The sequence below is a fragment of the Glycine soja genome, chromosome 13 (genome assembly GCF_004193775.1).
Source record: "Glycine soja cultivar W05 chromosome 13, ASM419377v2, whole genome shotgun sequence".
Lineage (NCBI taxonomy): Eukaryota > Viridiplantae > Streptophyta > Magnoliopsida > Fabales > Fabaceae > Glycine > Glycine soja.
This window is the reverse complement of record NC_041014.1, coordinates 8,372,229-8,395,026: the sequence shown is the minus strand read 5'-3', so window position 1 is coordinate 8,395,026 and position 22,798 is coordinate 8,372,229. Positions and strand designations below refer to the sequence as shown.

At 32.1% G+C, this 22,798-nt stretch overlaps 1 protein-coding gene across 1 annotated transcript; it reads left to right on the top strand.

Annotated features, from left to right (window-relative positions):
• Positions 1 to 1,236: 1,236 nt before the first annotated feature.
• Positions 1,237 to 1,644, top strand: LOC114381550 (probable protein phosphatase 2C 27). Its single transcript, XM_028340826.1, has one exon. The coding sequence runs from the start codon at positions 1,237 to 1,239 to the stop codon at positions 1,642 to 1,644; it is 408 nt and encodes a 135-aa protein (XP_028196627.1).
• Positions 1,645 to 22,798: the final 21,154 nt, after the last annotated feature.

Genomic DNA, 22,798 nt, shown 5'->3' with positions numbered 1-22,798 from the left:
ATACAAAAAGACTTGGTGCCACAACATTATACTAAAAAGTTGTTACAGCAAAACAGAAAAGGGAATAAAATTGCCATTTGTTATGAGTGTAAGATACAATACAAAACCTAGATTTCTAAAAGAAAGGGAGAAAGATTTAGAGAAATTGTTGTTTTCATTATACCATGGTAGGTGAAATCTAATTGTCCAAAGAAAATGGTATTTAGCATCAGTTAGTTAACTCCAACTAGCTCTAAACCACTGCACATGAATTAGAAGTGAAACAACAATATATGCAAATCCACGATCTTCCCTAGATTGCTTGTAACACTCAAACTCAACACCAACATCTTGCATTTCTCCGCACCAAGATCATTTTAATTTAATCTGTATAAAAATGTACAACAAAAGCACTCTACCATAAACTTAAATGGCAGAGGCAAAATTGCATATTCCCCAAAATTATTTCCTTTATCAAGGCCTTTAATCGTAATGTTATTGGCGTTAAATACATGATCAAAAGAATACATACCACTTTATCTACAATTTGAGTAAATAATTAAAAAAATGACAAGATCTCAGCTCTAGACTTCCATCAAACTATATTTGTTGTTGAAGTTGTTCTTTGATGAAGAGATAGAGATGGTGATCATACCATTATTACACTCAGATTCACTGTCTTGCAAGTTCATTAAGAGTTAAGAAGTACTGTAACTAGTAAACGGTTTGGTTCTAGGGACAATAAGCACTTCAGCCTCATCCAACAGCATTTGAACCACACCCCTCATAGTAGGTCTTGCAATTGAATCAGGGTGTGAGCAAGCTAATCCAACCAAGAGTACCTTCCTCATCTCCCCTTCCTCAAACTCGCCTTCAAGTCTTGGATCAGCTACTATTAGCAACTTACCTTCTTGACGCAAACTCCAAATCCATTCTACAAAATTGCTGCTAATTCCAACTTTACCATTCCCAGCAGCAGGAGCATCTTTCTCAATAGGCCTCCTGCCATTGGCAACCTCAAGAACCACAACACCATAGCTAAGCACATCAGTTTTCTCCGAGGCTCTACCAGTAAGCACGTACTCAGGTGCAAGGTACCCCATTGTCCCAGCAGCCATAGTGGCATCAGGAGACTTGTCATGCTCCGTTTGCCTCGCTAAACCAAAATCTCCTAACCTAGCAATGAACCCTTCATCTAACATAATGTTACATGTAGACTGTCGTGTTGTTTTGTCCCGTGGTGGAGGGGCTATAGAAATGTCCAAAGATCACAGGCCATTATGCATTAAGGAAAGAAAGAGGATAAAGTCTCTAGGTGGATACATAGATAATGGTTACTTGAACAGCCAGTTAGGTGTGACTCATGCACTAGGCAACTGGAATCTCCAAGGAATGAAGGAAATTAATGGAATGGGTGGACCATTTAGTGCTGAGTCTAAACTTAAGTTAATCACATTGACAAAAGAAGATGAATTTTTCATAATTGGGAGTGATGGGATCTGGGATGTTTTTCACAGCCAAAATGCCATACACTTTGCTCGAAGGAGTCTTCAAGAGCATAACGATGTGAAGCAGTGTTGCGAGGAGGTGATAGGGGAAGCAATAAAGAGAGGAGCAACAGACAACTTAACAGTGGTGATGATATCATTGACTAAGACTGTTTAGGTTGACTAAGACTGTTAAGACTATTACTTTTCCTTCAAAGATTTCTTTTCTCACATTTCACAGAAGCAAAAATAATAACAAAACGACCCAATTACAAGCAGGATGCATATTTTCTTCCAGAATGCCTAAAGTACTCACAGAGAAACCTAAGTGAACAATATTCCCAACCATGTACTTCAATGGAATGTATCTTCGAGTAAGTGACGAAGAGGATGCTCAAAAAAGTTTTCAGAAGTCCAAGATGCTCACAATCTGTAAAGAAGCAGCCACGTACCTCAATGGATGCTCACAAGACTTTTCAAAAGTATAGGGAATTCTTAGAATGAGTAAAGAAGCAAAATGCAGGTTCAGTGACATACCTCAATCTCACAGCTGTATTGACGAACCCCAACTTGTGGAGCAGTTGTAGGTTCAATGGCACTAAGGGTGACACGAAATGACTGGGGTGACGAGGAGACGACGGTGACAGATTGCAAAATGCAGTGTCGTGAGGAAGAGACCACAGTGTTGCAAAATGTTGGTGAGGGAGAAAGGGTTTGTGAGACTAGGCACACAAGGGGAAAAAGAGTTTGGGCTTTTAATTTATGAATAATACAACATCGGTTTTTTTTAAAAAAACCGATGTTAACATTCAAACTTAACATCGATTTTTCTAAAACCAATGTTAACAAATTAATGTTAACATCGATTTTTGAAAATACCGATGTTAAGATCAACTAGTTAACATCAATGTTTTCAAAACTGATGTGAATTAACTTTATTTTTTTATAAAAAAATGTCACCATGCTCCTGTTAACATCTTTTGTTTTGAAAAACCAATGTTAACCTATTGTGTTAACATCAATAATTTGAAAAACCGATGTTCAGAAATTCACGTTATTTACCATTTTGCCACTGTGCTTTTGTTAACATCGGTTTTTGATAAAAACGATGTTAACTTAGCGATGTTAAATCTACATTTTGTAGTAGTGTCTTATTTAATGATTCTCCTTCATAATTTATAGTTTTCAAAAAATTTCAACCAATAATAAAATGTATGTTAAGAAGAGTGTGTTACTGCGTGTTGTTAACACTCATCTAACTAAAAACTATAACAAGTAAATAATTTGTATGTATAAATTACATTATATTAAAATTCAATTCAATTTAAAGATAAAAATGAAAAACACAAAGAGATTTTAAAAAATCTTTAAAATACTTATAAAAAAATCCTTGAAAATGCATTGAAAAATAATTCTTAGGAACACTCATTTATTATCTTTATAATGAATGTTTCACATTAGAATTTGCCATTTTTTTAAAATACTTTTGCATAAATTTTGCTAGTCCTAACTTTGGTAGAGTATTTTAATGTTGAATCTTGAGTTGGTTTTTGAACTCAAGATCTGTTCTTGACAAGATCTACCACTAGACACATATATGAGATCTTCAGGGGAGTCTAAGAAATGTGCTCGAAGTGGTTTTGAGAATATTTGTATAGTCACACTACTATAAAAATAGGATTTAACATCGCCTAGTTAACATCGGTTTTGACGAAAATCAATGTTACAAAGTGTGCAGTTTGTTAAGAACTGAGGTTGTACATCCACTCCCCAACAACAAAACTCCTTCTCCACTCCTTCAAAACCAACATGGCACTCGGTCCTTCCCCATCTTCTTCGACAACTCCAAGGTCGAAAAGCGCAATGTTCTTGATGGCACTTTCATGCTGTCCATCTCCTTCAACGACAACTATCGTGTGTGCGCCTTCCAAGACACCACTGAACCCTCCCACACATTTCCGCCAAGTGCTACTACCACCAAACACCACACATTCCTCCCTCTCTTTCGCAACAACCTCTCTGAACACTTCATTGATCTTGAAGACAAGCTCATTGGAAAATCCAGCAAGGCCAGTTAAACACCTTCATTGATGCCGCCACCTTCAACTTCTTCTTCTGCCTCCTCACCAACAAAGACTTCTATGAAACAAAAATCAGCTTCGATAGCCCCAGCCTCGTCCAATTCCAAGCTCACCCTCTTTCGTCCCTTTCTTTGCACTTCTTTCAAACCATTTTCTTCGTCTTTCTCTTTCTGAACAGATCACACTATGGCCACCTCAAGCGCCAAATCAGTCCATGATGCCAAGGTCCTTTGGGGCGGACTCGACGGTGCTGGAAGAAGAAAGTTTGGCGCAAAGGAGGCATTACCATCGTCTTCTTTTTCCTCCATTGGGACGTAGGCGGAGCAAAAGAAGCTTCTAGAGATGGTGATTTTGAATCTTCCTTTGGAGAAGAGCTCGAAGGTTGCGACGACAATGAGGTTTCTCTTCAGATTGTTGCGAGCGGCGAACATACTAAACGCTTTTGAAGCCTATAGAGATGCATTGGAGAAGAAAATAGGGTTACAGCTCAAAGAGGCCACGCTCGGCAACCACGGGTCTCGGTTAGGGTAATTGTTTTCATCAATAATTGTTAGTTACCTAATTATTGATGAGGGTAAACTACATATACCTCTTAAACGATCAATTATATGCGAACATGTGACAGTGAACATTTTTACACAAACAATCAACGTTCAAATTTTCCTCTAAGGACTCAAATAGTCAATTTGAAAAACAAAAAAGACTCTGATAGTGAATTAAAAAAATAGAGAGACCGCTTTAATGAAATGAGAAAAATATGAACACTATTTTTGCAATTAAGCCTAAAAGTTTTTTGGATTGATAATCGACATCTACTTATTTTTTAGTTGGAACACGCTGACAAATTATAAACAACGACTATCCAATACACCATTGATATAGCTTATTTATAAGTTGTTTTTAGGAGCCATAAATATATATTACTAATTTATATTTCTTAATTATGTTTTTAATATTATTAGTTCATATAACATTAGTATAACTTAATTTAGTAATAATAAATATATGTGCATTTTTTTGTCTCTGATTAAATTATATAATATAAATTTTATTTAAATGCTAAACAAAGTCATTAGCCTAATTGTTTTAGTTTTGTTGTTGGGCTTTAAGGATTGTGGTTAAATACCCACCTTAAACACTTCGTTAATTCCTGTTATTTTTATTTTCGCATGTCTATGTAGCACTCGACATCACTGCTAACAAAATTATAAAGGTGTTACCGTGTCAGTGTAAGTGTAGGGATTTAATTATAATTTCTTTAAAGGTTAAAATGTGTTTTTTTTTTCTCAAAAAGAAAAATTATACGTTATTTTTTCACCTAAAATTTTTAATAAGTTTTTATCTTCATCAGATTGAAATGTGTCAATTTTTTGTGCAGAACAAAATTCTTTTGTATCCTAGACTATATTTTTTCACATTATGTATATAACCGATATAAATATAATATTTTTTAAATCAGCTATATATATAATTAATGTAAAAAAATATGCACATAAGTTTTGATATTTGAACCTTTCTCTGGGCTAATTTTATAAGTAAAAAAATACATTTAAGTCTTTTTTCTTTAAAATTATATGATCATTTTAAAGTGTTTTTTAATTAAACAATAATTATAAAGTCTAAAACTATAGAACATCATATTAAGTTAACTTTAGTTTTATGTAAGATTGTAAGTGATGCTAGCTCACAAAGTGTTGTGGAACTTTTCATACACGCTTGTCGTGTGGAATAATATGTTGAATAACATGAAGACGACCAAGAAAACTGAACCATGGAAAAAGTAATGCAGACTCGACTTGCATGACTTGTTCTTGTATGGGTAGACTTTTAGAGTTTTTTTTACGTAAAAAATACAAAAAAAACCTTAATTATTTATTCAAATAATACAATTGAAAAATTATTTAACTAAATGATATATTTTTTTGTTTATATTAAGAAATCAGTTCCCCAAGAACTAATTTCAAAACTAAGGTTTTATTTTTTTTACTTTTTTACAACATACGTTATGGGAACCGATTTCATAACATGTGATTTTATTTTATTTTTTTAAATCAACGTTATGAAATTAGTTTTCTCATTAACTGATGTCATAATGTTACTTTTCTTTTCTTTTCCTTTTTTTTTAAATTGTTTTTAATCCATGAAATATACTTGAATTTCATAACTGGTCTTTGAAAAAAAATTACTTCTCGTTAGATCTCTGAAATTTCAAAATTTTTATGGGAGATCCTTATCGTTAGTCTTCGTCCAAAATGTGATGATGTGTCCATTAGTTAGACATTCCAGCGATACACGTGCCGAGTCACGTCAGAGGGTGGTACATGTCATCTGATGATGTCATCCAAACGCTATTAAAAATGAGAGTTTGATACATTATCATTTTGGATTGTTTGATTTCTATGACACTTGTTGTCAATGGCACCACCGTGGTCGCCACCCTCATGGTCGAACTGCCCCAACTTGAAACCCATGACCTTCTTTGTCGTGGTTGGACTTCATTGTTGTCATCCGCACGTGTATTGTTGACGTGTTCAACTAACAAACATATTATCACGTTTTGGATGAAAACTCATGATAGAGATCTCTCACAAAACTTTAAAAGCTTCATAGATCGAATGGGAAGTAAAAAAAGTTTCAGGATTAGTTGCAAAATTCATATATATTTTAAAGATCTTCAATATATTTAAGCCTAAAAAATAATTATGAACTCTAAAATTATAGAACATCATATTTAAATAAGTTAACTTTAGTTTTATGTAAGATTATAAGTGATGCTAACTCATAGTGTTGTGGAATTCTTCATACACGCTTGTCGTGTGTGGAATAATATGTTGAATAATATGAAGGCGACCAAGAAAACTGAACCACGGAAAACGTAAAGCAGACTCGACTTGGATCACGTGTCCTTGTATGGTAGACTTTTAGAGTTTTTTACGTAAAAAAAAATTTAATTATTTATGAAAATAATACAACTAAAAAATTATTTTCATAAATGATATAATTTACCATTCACGTTAACAAATCGGTTACTCAGAAATTAATTTTTAAACTAAGGTTTTATTTTTCTTTTATAACATGTATATTTTTTTAAAAAAAAATCAACGTTATGAAATTGGTTTTTCAGGAACCGATTTCATAACTTGGTTTTTTATTTTATTTTATTGTTATTTCTTTTAATTTTGTGTGTTTTAAATTGTTTTTTTTTTTATTTTTTCACTTTTCATTATCTATATTTGTTTAAAATGAAAATAATTTTTAGTTTGAAAACATTTTGTATTATTTTTTTATTTTTTATCATTTTATTTGTAGTTTAAAATAAAATAAAGTTAATTTAAAAGAAAGTGTTGCTAAAAAATAAGTTTAAGATGATACTTCATTATTTTATTTTTATATAGGAAATCACTATGGTTCATCTTTATCATGTTTTGAGTAATGATAATTTTGACTTGTATAGATTATTATTTGTTTTACTTAGATCTTTTCTCAATGATTTATGAGTGTATGGTCTAATATAAAGAAAAATTAGACTTATATAAAAACTTTAGTATAAAATAGATCTTTAAATAAATTAATAGACCAAATTAAACTTTTAAATAGATTAAACCAAACCTAAAATAAAATTTATAACAAATAATAGATTAAACTCAATTCTTACATACTTATTAACATATTTTTTTTTTACATCTTTCTTTTCTTGTCATGTCATAAATTCTCAAATTTATATTTTTAATTTTCATCTCTCTCTCTAGATGTCTAATAATAACATTGTTAATGTTTATTAAATATTTTTCCTATCAAATGATATATCACTTATCATATTTATATTTTTCTCTTTTTTTATCCTTCTTAATAGGTTTAGAATAACATTTGAGTCTCCACTAATGATAAAATATTTTTTTTTTGAAATTTTAAATTTTATAATATGAAAGACGGTCTATTTCACTATTAATAGTAAGTATTAAGGCATGATGTTCACATTATCCAAATAATACTTGGCGACCTATTATGACTAATCTTCTTATTTGTCTTTAAATGAACAATCATGTTTTAGTTAGAAAATTAAAATGGATACATAAAAATTATAATGATTTTTTCTTTTTTAAAATGACAAATCAAATAGAACTTTTTAAAGTAATTTCTTGCATATTGTTAGACTTTTGGCAAGCGTACCAATTGTCATTGTAAGTTTCACATTTATAAAAGAGTTCGTCTCCACAAGGACTTGATTTTACTTAATTCATTTGGATAAAGGTTATCAGTTTAGTAGTTATGTACAAATTTAATCGAATGTCATTGGTTTTGGTTCAACTAACTAAAGATAATTTAAAGTAAAAGAATAGTGAAAATAACGGATTTATGAAAATAACGGAAATATGGAAATAATGAAAATAACGGAATTCAATATGTCAAAAGTACGTAAATTACGGAAATAATAATAAAACCTTAAATTAATTCAAGAAAACATAGGATTGGATTTCATCTTTCATACCCTTAGTATCCTAGTAAGATTAACATCTATGAATCATTTTCCAACATTACTGATGCACACATTAGGTTATCCCAAGTCAATCCCTCGCATTTAGAACCTAAGAATATTTACTAAATATCGATCCCTCACATATACAATAAATACCCCAGCATTACAATTATATTCTCGTACTTTTTGCAATTAAAATGTTATGCTCTATTCCTAGCAACATAATGTAAAGAGTAAAATCATTTAGTTCAAATTCTAAGATTACTTTCTAGTCTCACTTAAAATCAAATTTCATGACACTAGTGATCAAATAGATTCAAGCATTACGAGTAGAATGAAATTACCAATAATGAGTAGAAAAGATTCATATAAATATAATATCAAAAAGGATACATAAAGGTATAAATATAACATCCAATCCTTAAGAAAAACTAACCGATCATTGTGCCGTGCATAAGACTAACAAGAGAAATTATGAAGGAAGTGATCCACGGTCACAACTTTGTAGCGCCTTAGCTACACTTTTCCTTTTCTCCTTCTTCTTCTTCTTCTTTCTCTGCACTTTTCTATGCTTTCTAGTTCTGCTGGAATTCCTTTCTCCTTTAACATGCATGACTATTTATAGAAAACAACCTAGGAGAGTAGACAAATTTGCTCAGGCGAGTTGTAGCTCGCCCAGACGAATTTGTTGCTTACTGGTGAAGGCATCCACTCACCCAGGCGAGTTGCTTGCTTATAGATGAAGTAAGATTTTTAGCCCAGGTAAGCTGGTTGCTAGCTTGGGAGAATTTCAAGTAAGAAATCTTTGTGAAAAGACCATTTTGCTTTTCCTTTTGGCTTTGTTTCTGGATCTAACAAACAACCATCAAAACCTACAAAATCATGAATGAATCTTTCATATTAAAACAACAACATTCATAAATGTATAATATATATAAACAATTGGATTTAAGGGTAGCTTATAAGAAAACTATTACAATCAAAAGATAAGTGCTAAAAATTTAATCCTAAAATAATTGAAATTTGACACTTATCAACTCCCCCCAACCTAGAATCTTGCTTGTCCTCAAGCAAAGTAAAGAAAAATTACAAATAACAATAGTATAAGTATAAATAAATATTCCTCAAATATGGTGAACATGCTTTGTAAAGAATCAATCCCCAAATTGATCAAAATAACATTTTCCAAAATGCAACAATGAGAAATGAAAGCACAAAAATGGAATTCACAAAACAAAAAAAATGAAATTAAGATCAATTCGCATTTTGTTTCTAAAGAACATAAGAGGAAACACTGGATGCATTCAAATAGAGGAAAACCTCTCAAAGGTGTATAATTCTCAATCAGGAAAGTGTTTCATCTCAATTCCAATCACTGATATGTCATAAATCAATTTTGCAAGTCATTTCCCATCAAATCAAAGATAATGTGCATAATCATCATGGATCAATAGGTCTTTTAAGGTTGGGTCTGGTTTTGAAGGAAATCTTGGTTTTTCTGGATATTCAAACATACCTTGAGAATAGAAGAGCAAACATAAAAATCTAGTTAGTAACTTAAACGAACAATCACTTCATATCCTTTTTCATTTCAACCAAGTTGTCACATCTTTTTATTCAGATATTTACAACAAATCTGGTAAAATGTACATGATTCAGACTTTTGGATTTATCCACAAAGAACTTATTTTTCCTTTTTCTTTTTCTTTTCTTTTCTATTATTATTATTATTATTATTATTATTATTATTATTATTATTATTATTATTATTATTATTATTATTATTATTTTCTTTTTTGTTTTCCCTTAATACCCATATTAGAAACAAAGTATTTACATCACATTAGCCACCCAATGATAGAAATCCCCATCAAAATACCTTTGATCTCCTAACCTAAGGTAAGGTAGGAAACTTTTATCCTAGGTTAGTGTTGTAACAAAATATCAAGTGTTTGGCTCAAAGGGCTTGCAAATGGCAAAAATAATATACATTGGGATAACTTTTTGGCTAGCGGCTTAAAATGTAAAGAAAGAAAGAAAGCCTAAATCATCATATCCATGAATCATATGTTATGACAATCAGAAATTTAGGCAAAATCGATTGTAGAACATATCAATGAGAACACTCAATGTAAAATCTGTGGTTGCACACCGTCACTAAAGCTTAAGGCTTGTTTCCACATTCAAATCAAATCAATGTTTTGAAAGTTGTTCTTTTATCAAGTCCATGCAACAACATCTGAATTCATTTGGTTTTTGGGAAAGTCCTTCATTGTTTTCATTCTCAATGTTTTAAAAAAAATCCTTTTGTTGTGTTCTGATGCAAAAATAAGTTTCAAAAATATTGGTTGTTGATTCTTTCCAAAGCAAGTTATGTTCAAAAAATTTTCTGTTTAAGTCCCAAAAAGAGTTATAATTTATAATTATACTAACAGAATATCAAAGCACGCGTAAATTAGTCAAAATAAAATTGCGTAAGTTTTTCAAAAAAAATTAAAACAAAAAATAAGGTAATAAAGTATTGAAATTTAATACAAAGTGATAAATAAACATAAAGACAAGTTCACGAATTTTTGAAGATCATGATTGAAGAGCTCAGTCTCCTTGACGATCATGGTTGAGGAGCTCAACCTCCTCCAATGAAATAATCATCAAAGTCTCCTTGATGATCATGGTTGAGGAGCTCAGTCTCCTCCAATGAAATAACCATCAAGATTTTCCATTTCTTCATCCTTCTCTTGAAAAATAGGCATGTCCCTAGGACATGCAATGATAGCTCTAGCAAAACAAATTAGAAATTCAAAAACATAATTCTTAAATAAAGACTCAAAAGTAAGTTTCAGGCATATAAGACATAAGATTAAAGTAACACAAATTAAGACAAAGTTTAAAAACCCTGGGTTGCCTCCCAGGAACGCTTCTTTAACGTCTTTTAAGTTGGACGTTATTATTGTGGCTGAGGCTTCACTATTTCATCATCCATAATTTTTTTCTTCTTCATAAGCAAATCCTTCATGAATTTAACATATGTTGGCATATGCTCTAATGCCTCAGAAAAAGGAATGTTAATCTGTAGTTGTTTAAAAATATCTATAAAATGCTTGTACTGTCTTTCCTTATCTTTCTTTGACTGAGCATGCAGATAAGGAAGATGCTCAATTGGTGGATGGTTTACTATAGATTTACCTTTCTTAGTGGTTTGTTCATTTGATTTCTTCTTGTCCTGAGCATACACAGTGGGGGCAATACTTCTTTGAATGACCTGGGATGTGAAACATAGACCATCGCTTTGGTTGACCCAATTCTTGGATATTCATTTTCGTGTGACCAATTCTCTTCATTGCACAATTCTCCAAGAAATCCTCTATATATGTCGGAGACACTTTCCAACGTATACACAACATGAGAACAAGACATGTGCAATTTTTTGAATTTGCAACAGTCACACCACCTTTCATCCAGCCTAGGTGCAAAAATTCCAGCAGATCGAACCTCTCTCGGGTTTATTGTCTCTTGGACCAAGAACTGTGTGTTGTATTGATCAAACTCAGGAGCAATGTGAGCATTTTTGTTTCCTTTGTACATCTTCATTGGCCTTGTGTTTAGTACTTGTGTATAAACTTAGCCAGGTGCAAGTATTGTTGCGACTTCTCTCCCTCTTTTGTTGAACAATGCATTACACCTTAGATATGTCGATTTTACCAGCGCACTTATTAGCAGGTTTCTTGATTTCTTTAGTATAAAATTAATCAACTCAACGAGATTATTTGTCATGTGTCCCCATCATCGACCACCATCCTATGCGAAAATCCATTTTTCTTGCGGAATCTCACTAAGCCAATTAATTGCTCAATGACTATTTGCTTCCTCCCTCAAATTGTTGTAGTAGTGATTGAATGTAGGCTTTGTCCTTGCAAATGCTGGGTAGTTATAAACATATAATTTCAATATTTTGAATAATACAAAATGAAGTGATATTTAATATGAAGAGAAAGAAGTTTGACACTCACCCTTATTGAAAATTAGTTTTTTGAGGTCATTGTTCTTGTACTTCCTCATGTAATTTTGTGCAATGTGTCGAATGCAAAACACATGCACAAAATTGTGTCGTTCACCCACTATCAGGTCTTGAATAAAAACTTTTGATTGACTCATATCTGTCTAAAATCATACATAGAACATGTTGTTAGGTGACATTCCTTTTGAAATTTTTGAGGAAGAAGAGCCATGTTCGTTGTTTCACTCTCGACAATGGCAAAGGCTATTGGAATGATTTTATTATTGTCATATTGTGCAACTTCCACAAGGAGGACCCCTTGTACTTACCGTGCAACCATGTTCCATTGAACTGAGCCATAGGCTTGCAATATTGAAACCCATCAATGCAAGATTTGAAACTCCCAAAAAGACAATGGAATTTCACGAAACCCTCTACTTTATGACCTCCTTGTGGTGGCATTGGTAGTGTTTCCTTCGCCACGACCATACCAAGAAGAAATTGCTAAATAGCTTACAAAAATCTTAGTAAATAATGGAACAATATTTTCCAATTGTTGTAGATGTTTTCAATGCCCTTTTGCTTTGCCAACCATGCTTTTTGGTACGTGGTAGTGTATCCTTTAGAGCTTTTGATGTGTGATATCAAGACTGACACTGAAGTTGATGGATCATTTTCAATCAATGTGTGGGTGCTTTTATTGATGAGAAAATACAACAACTTTGCATGATCTTTTGAGATTGATAGATTTGAACATGTATGGGGTTCACAGAGCTTTCTTAATTCCCACTGCATACTTGCAAGGAAGTATGATGCCCTACTCCTCCAAGCATAACTATCGTCATCACAAATGACAATTAGCTTTGTTAGTTTTGATAGTTATGTCTTGTAGTTAGCTCCTTTGCTCACATGATACTACTACAAAGTATGTTATACTTGTTGTTTTATTAGAAAATGCATCTCTTCAAAGAGAGTCCCCACTGGATGTTGAACTTCTTAACGATCCAAGTTATGACCGTATTTAGAATCTTCAAAGTTAGATTCTTCATAATTATGCATGTGTGGTGGTACATAGTATGGTTGTACGGTTGTTATTGACGAACCAAGCTTAGTTTCTTTCTCATCATCTTTCTGGGGTTGATTGCATAGAGCTTTGTCTTCATCCTCACTAAAGGGACCAATTTCTTTGTTAGGTAAGCTAGACATGCAATCAATTATTATAATTATATTACAATCATTATATAAATTAAAATGAATTCTTCTTATAAAAAATCAATGAATTTATTGCTAAGAGCTCTTAAAAATATTATGTGTAAACATTTCTATTGAAAAACATTTTTGTATGTATTATTTTAGATATTGATTGATTGATGATGTAACTTTTTTTTTTGAAACTTGACTTGGTTAAAAATTTAATTAATGACTGATTTAGTAATAAACATTTATACGAATAATTTATTTTTTTAAAATAGGTTTGTAAATCTAAGCTTTTAAATCAATAACGACTTCAATAATAATAATAATTATAACAACAACAATAATTATATACAATATATTTTAAAATGTGTTTATTCATTACTAGACCTAAAAATAGAGCTCAGCTCCATGGACTAACTCTGGTGTAACGACCTAGGAATTGAAACGTTTTTTTAATTTGTATTTTCCCTAAAAATACATATTCATAGTTCAAACAAGTAATAATTTTAATATACATCTTCCTATTTTATGAGTATTTAGATATTTATATTGAATTTTGTTTTCTTAAACATTAGTTAAACAAAAATATTTTTTCATATGATAATTATAAATCATAACAAGGAAAATATTTAACTAAATTTAAATACAATATAACTCATGATAGTCCATATAATATTTTTTAGCTATGTTGAATTTCATTTAAGGATTAATTATTTTTTAAAAAAATATTTTGGATAAATTATATTTTTTATAAACTAATATATATGTATATAAATTAGTAAAATAAAAAAAAATTAAAACAAAAAACCAATTTTTTTTAAAAAAATGTAAAGAAAAAATAAAAAAACAATTTTAAAAAAAGAAATAACAAAATAATAAAAAAACCAAATAATTTTTTTTATAAAAAAAACTCAGTTTAGAAATCGATTTACTAGGAATTGATTTCTAAATTATGTAAAAAAAAAAAAAAACTCACAGATGAGAAATCTTGGGGAACCGATTTCTCCCCATAAACAATGTTTTTATTTGTACCATTTTGATAAATAATCTTCAACTTGTTTTATTTATGTAATTTTTTTTTGTATTTCTAGGTAAAAAAGTCTTGACCTTTACTTGTTAAATAAATAAGTTATAGATAAACAATCAGGTTGATGTGATGACTAAATATCATTCACCGATAAGGCTATTTCCTTTTTAATTTGATATCAAGCTAGTACAATAACTCGTGAGATACACATGAATACATGAGCGGGGATCATAATTTTTAATTTAAATCAATTATATTACAAATTATATTATATTTAAAGTTTATTACTGAGTATATATAATCAATAATTTAATTTACTAATGAAAATAAATAGTAATACTATGTACAATATATATATATATATATATATATATATATATATATATATATATATATATATATTATAAATATTATACTAAAAATTATATCAATGCATAATTAATTTTAAAAAAATGTCAACATAATTTATGTTAAGTTTACTTCAGATTTAGGGTTCAATTATATGAAATAATTTCATATATATACCCTTTATTACCGTCACCCCCTAAAAGAAAAGTCTGCCATAGTTTTAAGTGTGAATAAATATATTCATTTATTTTTAAACTGTCACGAATTTCAAAATCAAATAAAAATGAAAATAGTAAATATATTTTTAATTATCATTCATATATAATTAATAAATATAAATGGGATCTTAGAACAACGAGATATAAGTCCTTTTAAGGATTGAATCAATATAAACTTTGAGTATGACTTTTTTTTCTTTCTAAATCTTTATTTTATCAATCAATCTTGGTAATAAAATTGATATGAAAGGGACATAAAACTCTATTTTCATTGATTTGTGTATTCATTTTTTTTCTTTGATAAAATATTTTATAACAAATTTTTGAGAAAACCTTGATTGCAACAATGGAAAAGATTTAATTGGATTTAAATAACGATTTGGTAAATATTTCGAAAAGAATCTATTCAACCCTCATTTTAGATTCCTATATATTCCAACATTTGAGATGCTATGAGCATGTCATCTGCATAAAATAATAGATAGATGTGAGACTCATCCTCTACCTTGCTATAATAAATACATGAGTTATAAGGATTTCTGATATACCAATGAAAGACAATGAACTCATCAAATCTCTTGTACCACTGCCTTGGTGATTGCTTCAGCCCATAAAGAGACCTCTTCAATCTACAAACCAAATTATCCTTTCCTTCCACCTCAAAACCTTCAGGTTGTTACATCAGAATGTTTTCCTCCAATCTTCCATGGAGAAAGGAAGTTTTGACATCGAGTTGCTCTAACTCCATGTCCATAGTTTCCGTTAGGAACAACAAAACACTTATGGAAGTGTATCAAACTACTGGAGAGAATATCTCATTGTAGTCTACTCCTTCCTTCTGACTATAGCCTTTAGCTACCAGACATGCTTTATAACAAATGACTTCTTTAGTGGACGATCAAGATTTCTTCTTGAAGACCAACTTGCACCCCAATACTCATCTACTTTCAGGTAGCACAACTAAATCCCATGTCTGGTTCTTCTGAAGAGATTCTATCTCTTCAGTCATAGCCATCATTCACTCATCAACTCCTAAATAGGAAATTGCTTCCTGATAAGTGGTTGGTTCGAATGAATCCATTTCTTCTGCTACTTGTAGTGCATAAGACATTATATCAAAGTCATATCTTTCAGGAGCTTTGATTAAACCTTTTGGCTTTCTGGGTGTTATGGTTTTGGGCTACTTTGAATGGTTTTGACTTATCCAATCAGTCCCACGACTGGTGCTAAATTCTGATTTTGAAGGTGCATTTGAAGATCATGATCCGTCTCATCAAGTGCTTCAAACATCATCTAATCACTAATGTTTTTGATTATGAAACTCTTAGGCACCACCTACTTAGTGACATCCTTAGCCTTTCCCAATTATTTGACAGATTTAGAATGCAACATAGAAAGTTTGTCAAAGATGACATCTTTAATCATATTGACCTTTCTTTTAGATGGAGACCAAAATCAGAATCGTTTCACTCCATCTTCATAGCTTATAAAGAATCCCTTTAACATGTTAGACATCCAAATACCTTTAACATTCAATATTCAATTGATTTGATAGACTATATCTCAAATGGGTCTTGAAGTCTATAGTAGTGGATGGTGAGCGACTCTCGAGATAGCATGTTGTGGTAACTACCTCAACCCAAAAACTCCTATTCAAGCCTAAATTGGATAGCATGCATTTGGCCCTTTCTAGTAAGGTCCTACTCATTCTTTCAGCTACTCCATTTTATTGTGGAGTATAACATACAATACATTGTCTTGTTATGACTTCATCTCTACAAAATTCATTGAATTCAATACAATAGAATTCCAAGACGTTGTCAGTCCTAATACACTTTATTGTCTTTCTAGTTTGATTCTTCATAAGAATTGTCCAATGGTTGAAATTTTTGAAAGCTTCATATTTCTTCTTCATCATGAATGCTTATGTTATTCATTGATGATGGATAGGAAATCTCTTTCCCCTTCCAATGATGGAACTCTCGAAGGTCTCAAACAGTCAAAATGGACGTTGTCCAACATGGCCTCTATTGTGTGCACAACCTTTGGAAACTTCACCTGATGTTGTTTGTAATGCCTTGAAATTTTGATAATTGAAAATAAATGTTTGATGTTTTTCTTGTGTTATTCGATTACTTGATTAATTTGGATGAGTTAAGGTATTGTGTGAATTAGCCATGTGTGATCTGCTTGATGTGGATTGGTGTAAGCTCCATTGGAGCTTGTAGGCCTAGGATCTTCATCAATGGATTCCTTTGCTTCTTGGAATATGAATGGTAGCGGAATAGAGAAGGAAAAGAGAGAGGAAACGCCACTTCAAGGAGAAGATGAGTCTAAAAGAAGCTCACCACCATAGGAGGCCATGGATAAGAGCTTGGAGGAAGAAGGAGATGAATGAAGGGAGAGGGAGAGAAGAGCACGAAATTTTGTGCTCTAAAGGAGCTATGAAATCTGAAGTTTAATATTCAAATGATCAAAGTTCAAAAAAATGCACACACATGACCTCTATTTATAGTGTCACACAAAATTGGAGGGAAATTTGACTTTCAATTCAAATTTTACTTGAATTTGAAATTGAATTTGTGGAGCCAAACTTTGGAGCCAAAATTTCACTAATTATGATTAGTGAATTTTAGTTATGGTTCAGCCCACTAATCCAAGATCAATTCCAAGATTCTCCACTAAGTGTGCTTAAGTGTCATGAGGCATGTAAAGCATGAAGGACATGCACAAAGTGTGACTATATGATGTGGCAATGGGGTGTAGTAAGCAAATGCTCACCTCCCCCTCTAAAATTTAATTGGATTGGGCTTCTACCAATTCAATTAAATTTATTTCCAATCACACACATCAAATACTCACTTAGTGCATGTGAAATTACAAAACTACCCCTAATACAAAAACTAGTCTAGGTGCCCTAAAATACAAGGGCTAAAAAATCCTATATTTCTAGGGTACCCTACCTACATTATGGAGCCCTAAATACAAGACCCAAAATTAATGAAACCTTAATCTAATATGTACAAAGATAAGTGGGCTCATACTTAGCCCATGGGCCCGAAATCTACCCTAAGGCTCATGAGAATCCTAGGGCCTTCTCTTGCATCTTTGGCCCAATCTTCTTAGAGTCTTCTATCCAATGCCCTTGGGGTGTAGGATTGCATCACTATGTCTCTTGCTACTTTGTTTGGAAAATTGCAGGAACATGAGATTGAACTCCAACGTCTTAATCAGAATGAAGAAACTGACAAAAAGAAATGAAGTATAGCACTTAAAACCTCTTCATCAATGCAAGAAGAAAATGAAGAAGATGAATCAGAAGATGAAGAAGACTTCTAACTCTTTTTGAAGAAGTTTAAAAAATTTGTCATGAAGAGAAGAATCGAAAGGCGTCAGAACTTCAACAATGGAAGAAGATCTCAAGAAGACTCTCAAGTTCTTAGATGCTATAAATGCAACCAACTTGGTCACATCAAAGCAAATTGTCCTTCAAATGAAGAATGGCCTGAGAAAAGTGATAAGAAAAGGTATGATGAAAGAAGGACCAAGAAGTCCTACATTGCATGGGATGACAATGATTCATCCGATGGTTCAGAGAAGGAGATCAACCTTCTAACCAAGGACTATGAGAGTGATGAGAATATCTCTCAAGAAGATTAAACAAAAAGTAAAAGTATGACTTCCATCTTTGAAGATCTAGACATTTTTATCATGAAAAAGGTAACATCAAGACCATTCTCTTTTATGTTAATTTGGTTGAAATTTTCCTTTCAATTAATTTGATTATGATGACTAACAAAATTTTATTTTTTTGCCTTGATTGATTGAAATTGTGAGTATGTGTTTATATGTTCTTGATTGAGTTAATTTTCTTTATCGAAGCATGAAATCTCCTTTAAATATTTTGATAATATTTATGATCTTTATTCTTCAATACTTGAGTTGATTATGGTGATATAATTGAATATATATATGTTTCCTTTAAATGATTATGCATGATTTTGAATACGATATGTGAATTACTTGATTAAGATTCATTCATAAAGTATTTTTAATATATATTTTCTTTAAGAAAGTATTTTGATATTCATTCAAATCCCTTTTTCCTTAAAAGTTAGTCAGCATTTAGTTTTGGCTAAAATGCTCTCTGGTAATCGATTACAACAATAGTGTGATCGGTTACAGGCAGTTAAGAAGGGTGTGATTGATTGCCAAATGTTGTAATCGATTACAACGCATCCCTGCCCCTATATATTCAAAATTCAAAATCAGAAATCTGCAACTTCTCATTTTTTCGAAAACCCTCGTTCCCAATTCTTCCTTCTGCCATATCTCACTCATTTCTTGTCCAAATCACTTCCCACAAAGCCCAAACTTCATCTTTTTTCATTCTCTTTCATTTAAACTGATTGAAATTTAAAATAACCCCTTCAAATGGTGGAACCATCAAAGAAGCGAAAGGGTTCTTCGAGTCGAAGCCAATGGCATTCCGAGACTCAGGAAATGCAGATTCCTTCCTCCATTTCCTCTTCCTCATTGTTCTCCACAGAAGAACAAAGGATACGGTACACAAATCTTTTCTCTTCTCATTCAATTATCAATCCAAAATTCATTGACATGGATTTCTTTTCCAATGAGAGTTTTGAATGCATTCAGGCATTTGAAAACTCCAATCTCATTCCTTTCATGTCTTTAAAATTTCCTGTTTACACTGAATTAGTTAAAGCCTTCTATTCTAACCTAGAAATCCAAGAAGGCACTTTAATTTCTGAAGTTTATGGGATAAAAATGGTCATTGACCAATCCCTATTCTATGACTTGACCCAATTATCTAGTGAAGGTGTATCATTTGAAGGTACACTGAATGATGATTGGAAATTTGACATCTCTGTGCATGATGCCCGCCGGTTGGTTTGCACCAACCAAGCGGATATGACCGGAAGACTTCTTGCCTGTTCATTGGCTTTTGAGAGCCGAATCCTTCATTATCTCATTGTGCGTATCTTGCTTCCAAGATCTTCAAACCTTGCACAGGTTTCTGAAGAAGATCTTATTGTCATGTGGGCTTTTCATACAGGCCGACAAATTGATTGGGCACACTTAGTTCGATATCGCATGCATAAGGCATTGTGATTAAATGCTCCATTGCCATATCCACACCTAGTCATTGTTTTCCTTCAACACTTTAACATCCCTCTTGATTCTGAATCTTATGTTCCAATCAAGAGATCCTTCTTAATTGGTGCCGCTGTGATTGCATCCTTTGGTTACCGAAAAGAGCATGATGGCTCTTGGGTGAAAAAGGGTGCTCAACCCATTGATGAAGAAGGACATTTTAATGGTGGAGAAGATTCCTCTCTTCTTCAAAAGATTTTGGATAGGTTTGATGGTCTTCAAACCTTTGTTGGTGAAAGGTTTGATAATTTGGAGTTACAAGTGGACATGCGATTCGATGAGATGGAGTCAAGGATCACCAAGGTCGAAGAAGATGTCTTTTACATCCATACAAGCTTTGATCTACCACCACCACCGCCACCATCATCTTAGTTTTCAATTATGTTTAATATTATTAGTACTTTGATTTCTAGTCGTGTATTTGGCTATATTATTATGACATTTGAACAATTTAGTATTTCTTTTATTTGCATAATATGACTGAACAATTATGAATTATGTTATATGACTATGTGGTTTTTATATATTGGAACTATTCATGTTTCTTGCTTCATGATTGGTTTAGATTTTCCAATGAATGTCTTGTGAGTGATTAGTTATTTATGTATGTTTTATATTTGTTACACACTTTGGCTTTTTGTTGATGCCAAAGAGGGAGAGAAATAGGGATTAAATCAAGAACTCACATAATTAATTAACTTAATTTCAAGTGAAGCTTAAACTCAAAAACGAAGGGGGAGAATATGGAGAATTAAGTGAGTGATCGACTAGGAAAAAGAATATGTATGCGTTTCTTGATTTCAGGGTTATCATCATCAAAAAGGGGGAGATTGTAGAAGCAAGCGAATCAAGTTGATTCAAGTTGTTTTGATGATGACAAAGATGATGACAAAAAGCCCAAAGAATGAATTTAAGATTGAGTCAACAAGTTCGAGTTTCATGAGAAGAAATCAAGAGAAGTTTGATTTCAAGATTCAAGAAAAGATGAATTCAAGTTTCAAGAGAAGAAATCAAGAAGACTTCACAAGGAAAGTATTGAAAAGATTTTTCAAAAAACAAACATAGCACAATTTTGTTTTTTCAAAAGAAGTTTTCACAAAAATTTCTAAGTTACCAGAGCTTTTTCTCTCTGGTAATCGATTACCAGTTTCCTATAATCGATTACCAGTGGAAAAGTTTGATTTCAAAAGTTTTCAACTGAATTTGCAACGTTCCAATTGATTTCAAAATGGTGTAATCGATTACTAGTGTATCTGAACGTTGGAATTCAAATTCAATTGTGAAGAGTCACATCCTTTCATAAAAAGCTTTGTGTAATCGATTACAAGGATTTGGTAATCGATTACCAGTGACAAGTTTTGAACAAAAATCAAAAGATGTAACTCTTCCAATGGTTTTCAAGATTTTCTAAAGGTTATAACTCTTCCAATGGTTTTCTTGACCAGACTTGAAGAGTCTATAAAAGCAAGACCTTGACTTGCATGTCAATAACTTTTGAACAACACTTACAACCTTTACAAACAACTTTTCCACATATTCTTTTACAACCTTTGAATATCTTTGAACATCTTCTTCTTCTTCTTCTTCCTTTGCAAAAAGGTTTCTAAAGTTTTCTGGTTTTCTAAACCTTGAAAACAAAAGTGTGCTATTCATCTTTTTCATTCTCTTCTCCCTTTGCCAAAAAGAATTCGCCAAGGACTAACCGTCTGAATTCTTTTTGTGTCTCTCTTCTCCCTTTTCCAAAAGAACGAAGGACTAACCGCCTGAATTCTTTTGTGTCTCCCTTCTCCCTTTTCAAAGAATTCTTTTGATTCTTCCCTTTCCCATAAACAAAAGATTTCATAGGACTAACTGCCTGAGATATCTTTTGTTTCCCCTTCACAAAGTTTCAAAGGACTAACCACCTGAGAACTTTGTCTTAACACATTGGAGGGTACATCTACTTGGGTTGTTGTAACTAAGAATAAGAGAGGCTAAATCTCTTGTGGATCAGTTCCAATGGAGGGTACATCCACTAGGTTGTTCAAAGAGAACAAGGGAGGGTACATTCCTTGTGGATCTTTGCTTGTAAAGGATATTACAAGGTTGAAAAGAAATCTCAAGGACCGCATGTCGCTTGGGGACTGGATGTAGGCACGGGTTGTTGCCGAACCAGTATAAAACTCTTGTGTTTGTCTTCTTCTTCCCTGCACTCTTTAATTTCCGTTGTGCACTTTAATTATCGCTTTTACTTTTGGTTAAGTTAATATTTTTGTTCTTTACTTTCTTAACATTATAGTAAAAGCCTAAGAAGGGTAGATTTTTAATTAGTAAAGGTTCAGTAATAATTAATTCAAGCCCCCCTTCTTAATTATTCCGAGGCCACTTGATCCAACAAAGAGTTTGTTTTGAATACCATAGTTTTCCTCTTTAATTTAGATTTTTCCTTCAAAATATGAGTCTCATGATATTATAGATTGTTGTTGTATGAGGTTTATGTTGCTTGAAGACCTGGGGAATATGAGTCCTGGGCGTGAATTTATATGTATGTATGTGGAATGTGATTGCTTGTGATGTTGATGATGATGTTGATGTTGATGATGTTATTGTTGAAATTCTGATACCAATGACGGATGTCGTACCGGATGTCACGACATCACGCTTCAGAACATGCAGATTATATTTGACAGTATGAACAGATTAAACAAGTAAATAACACAAGAGAATTGTTAACCCAGTTCGGTGCAACGTCACCTACATCTGGGGGCTACCAAGCCAGGGAGGAAATCCACTAAAATAGTGTTAGTTCGAAGATCTAACAGCCACTGTTTAC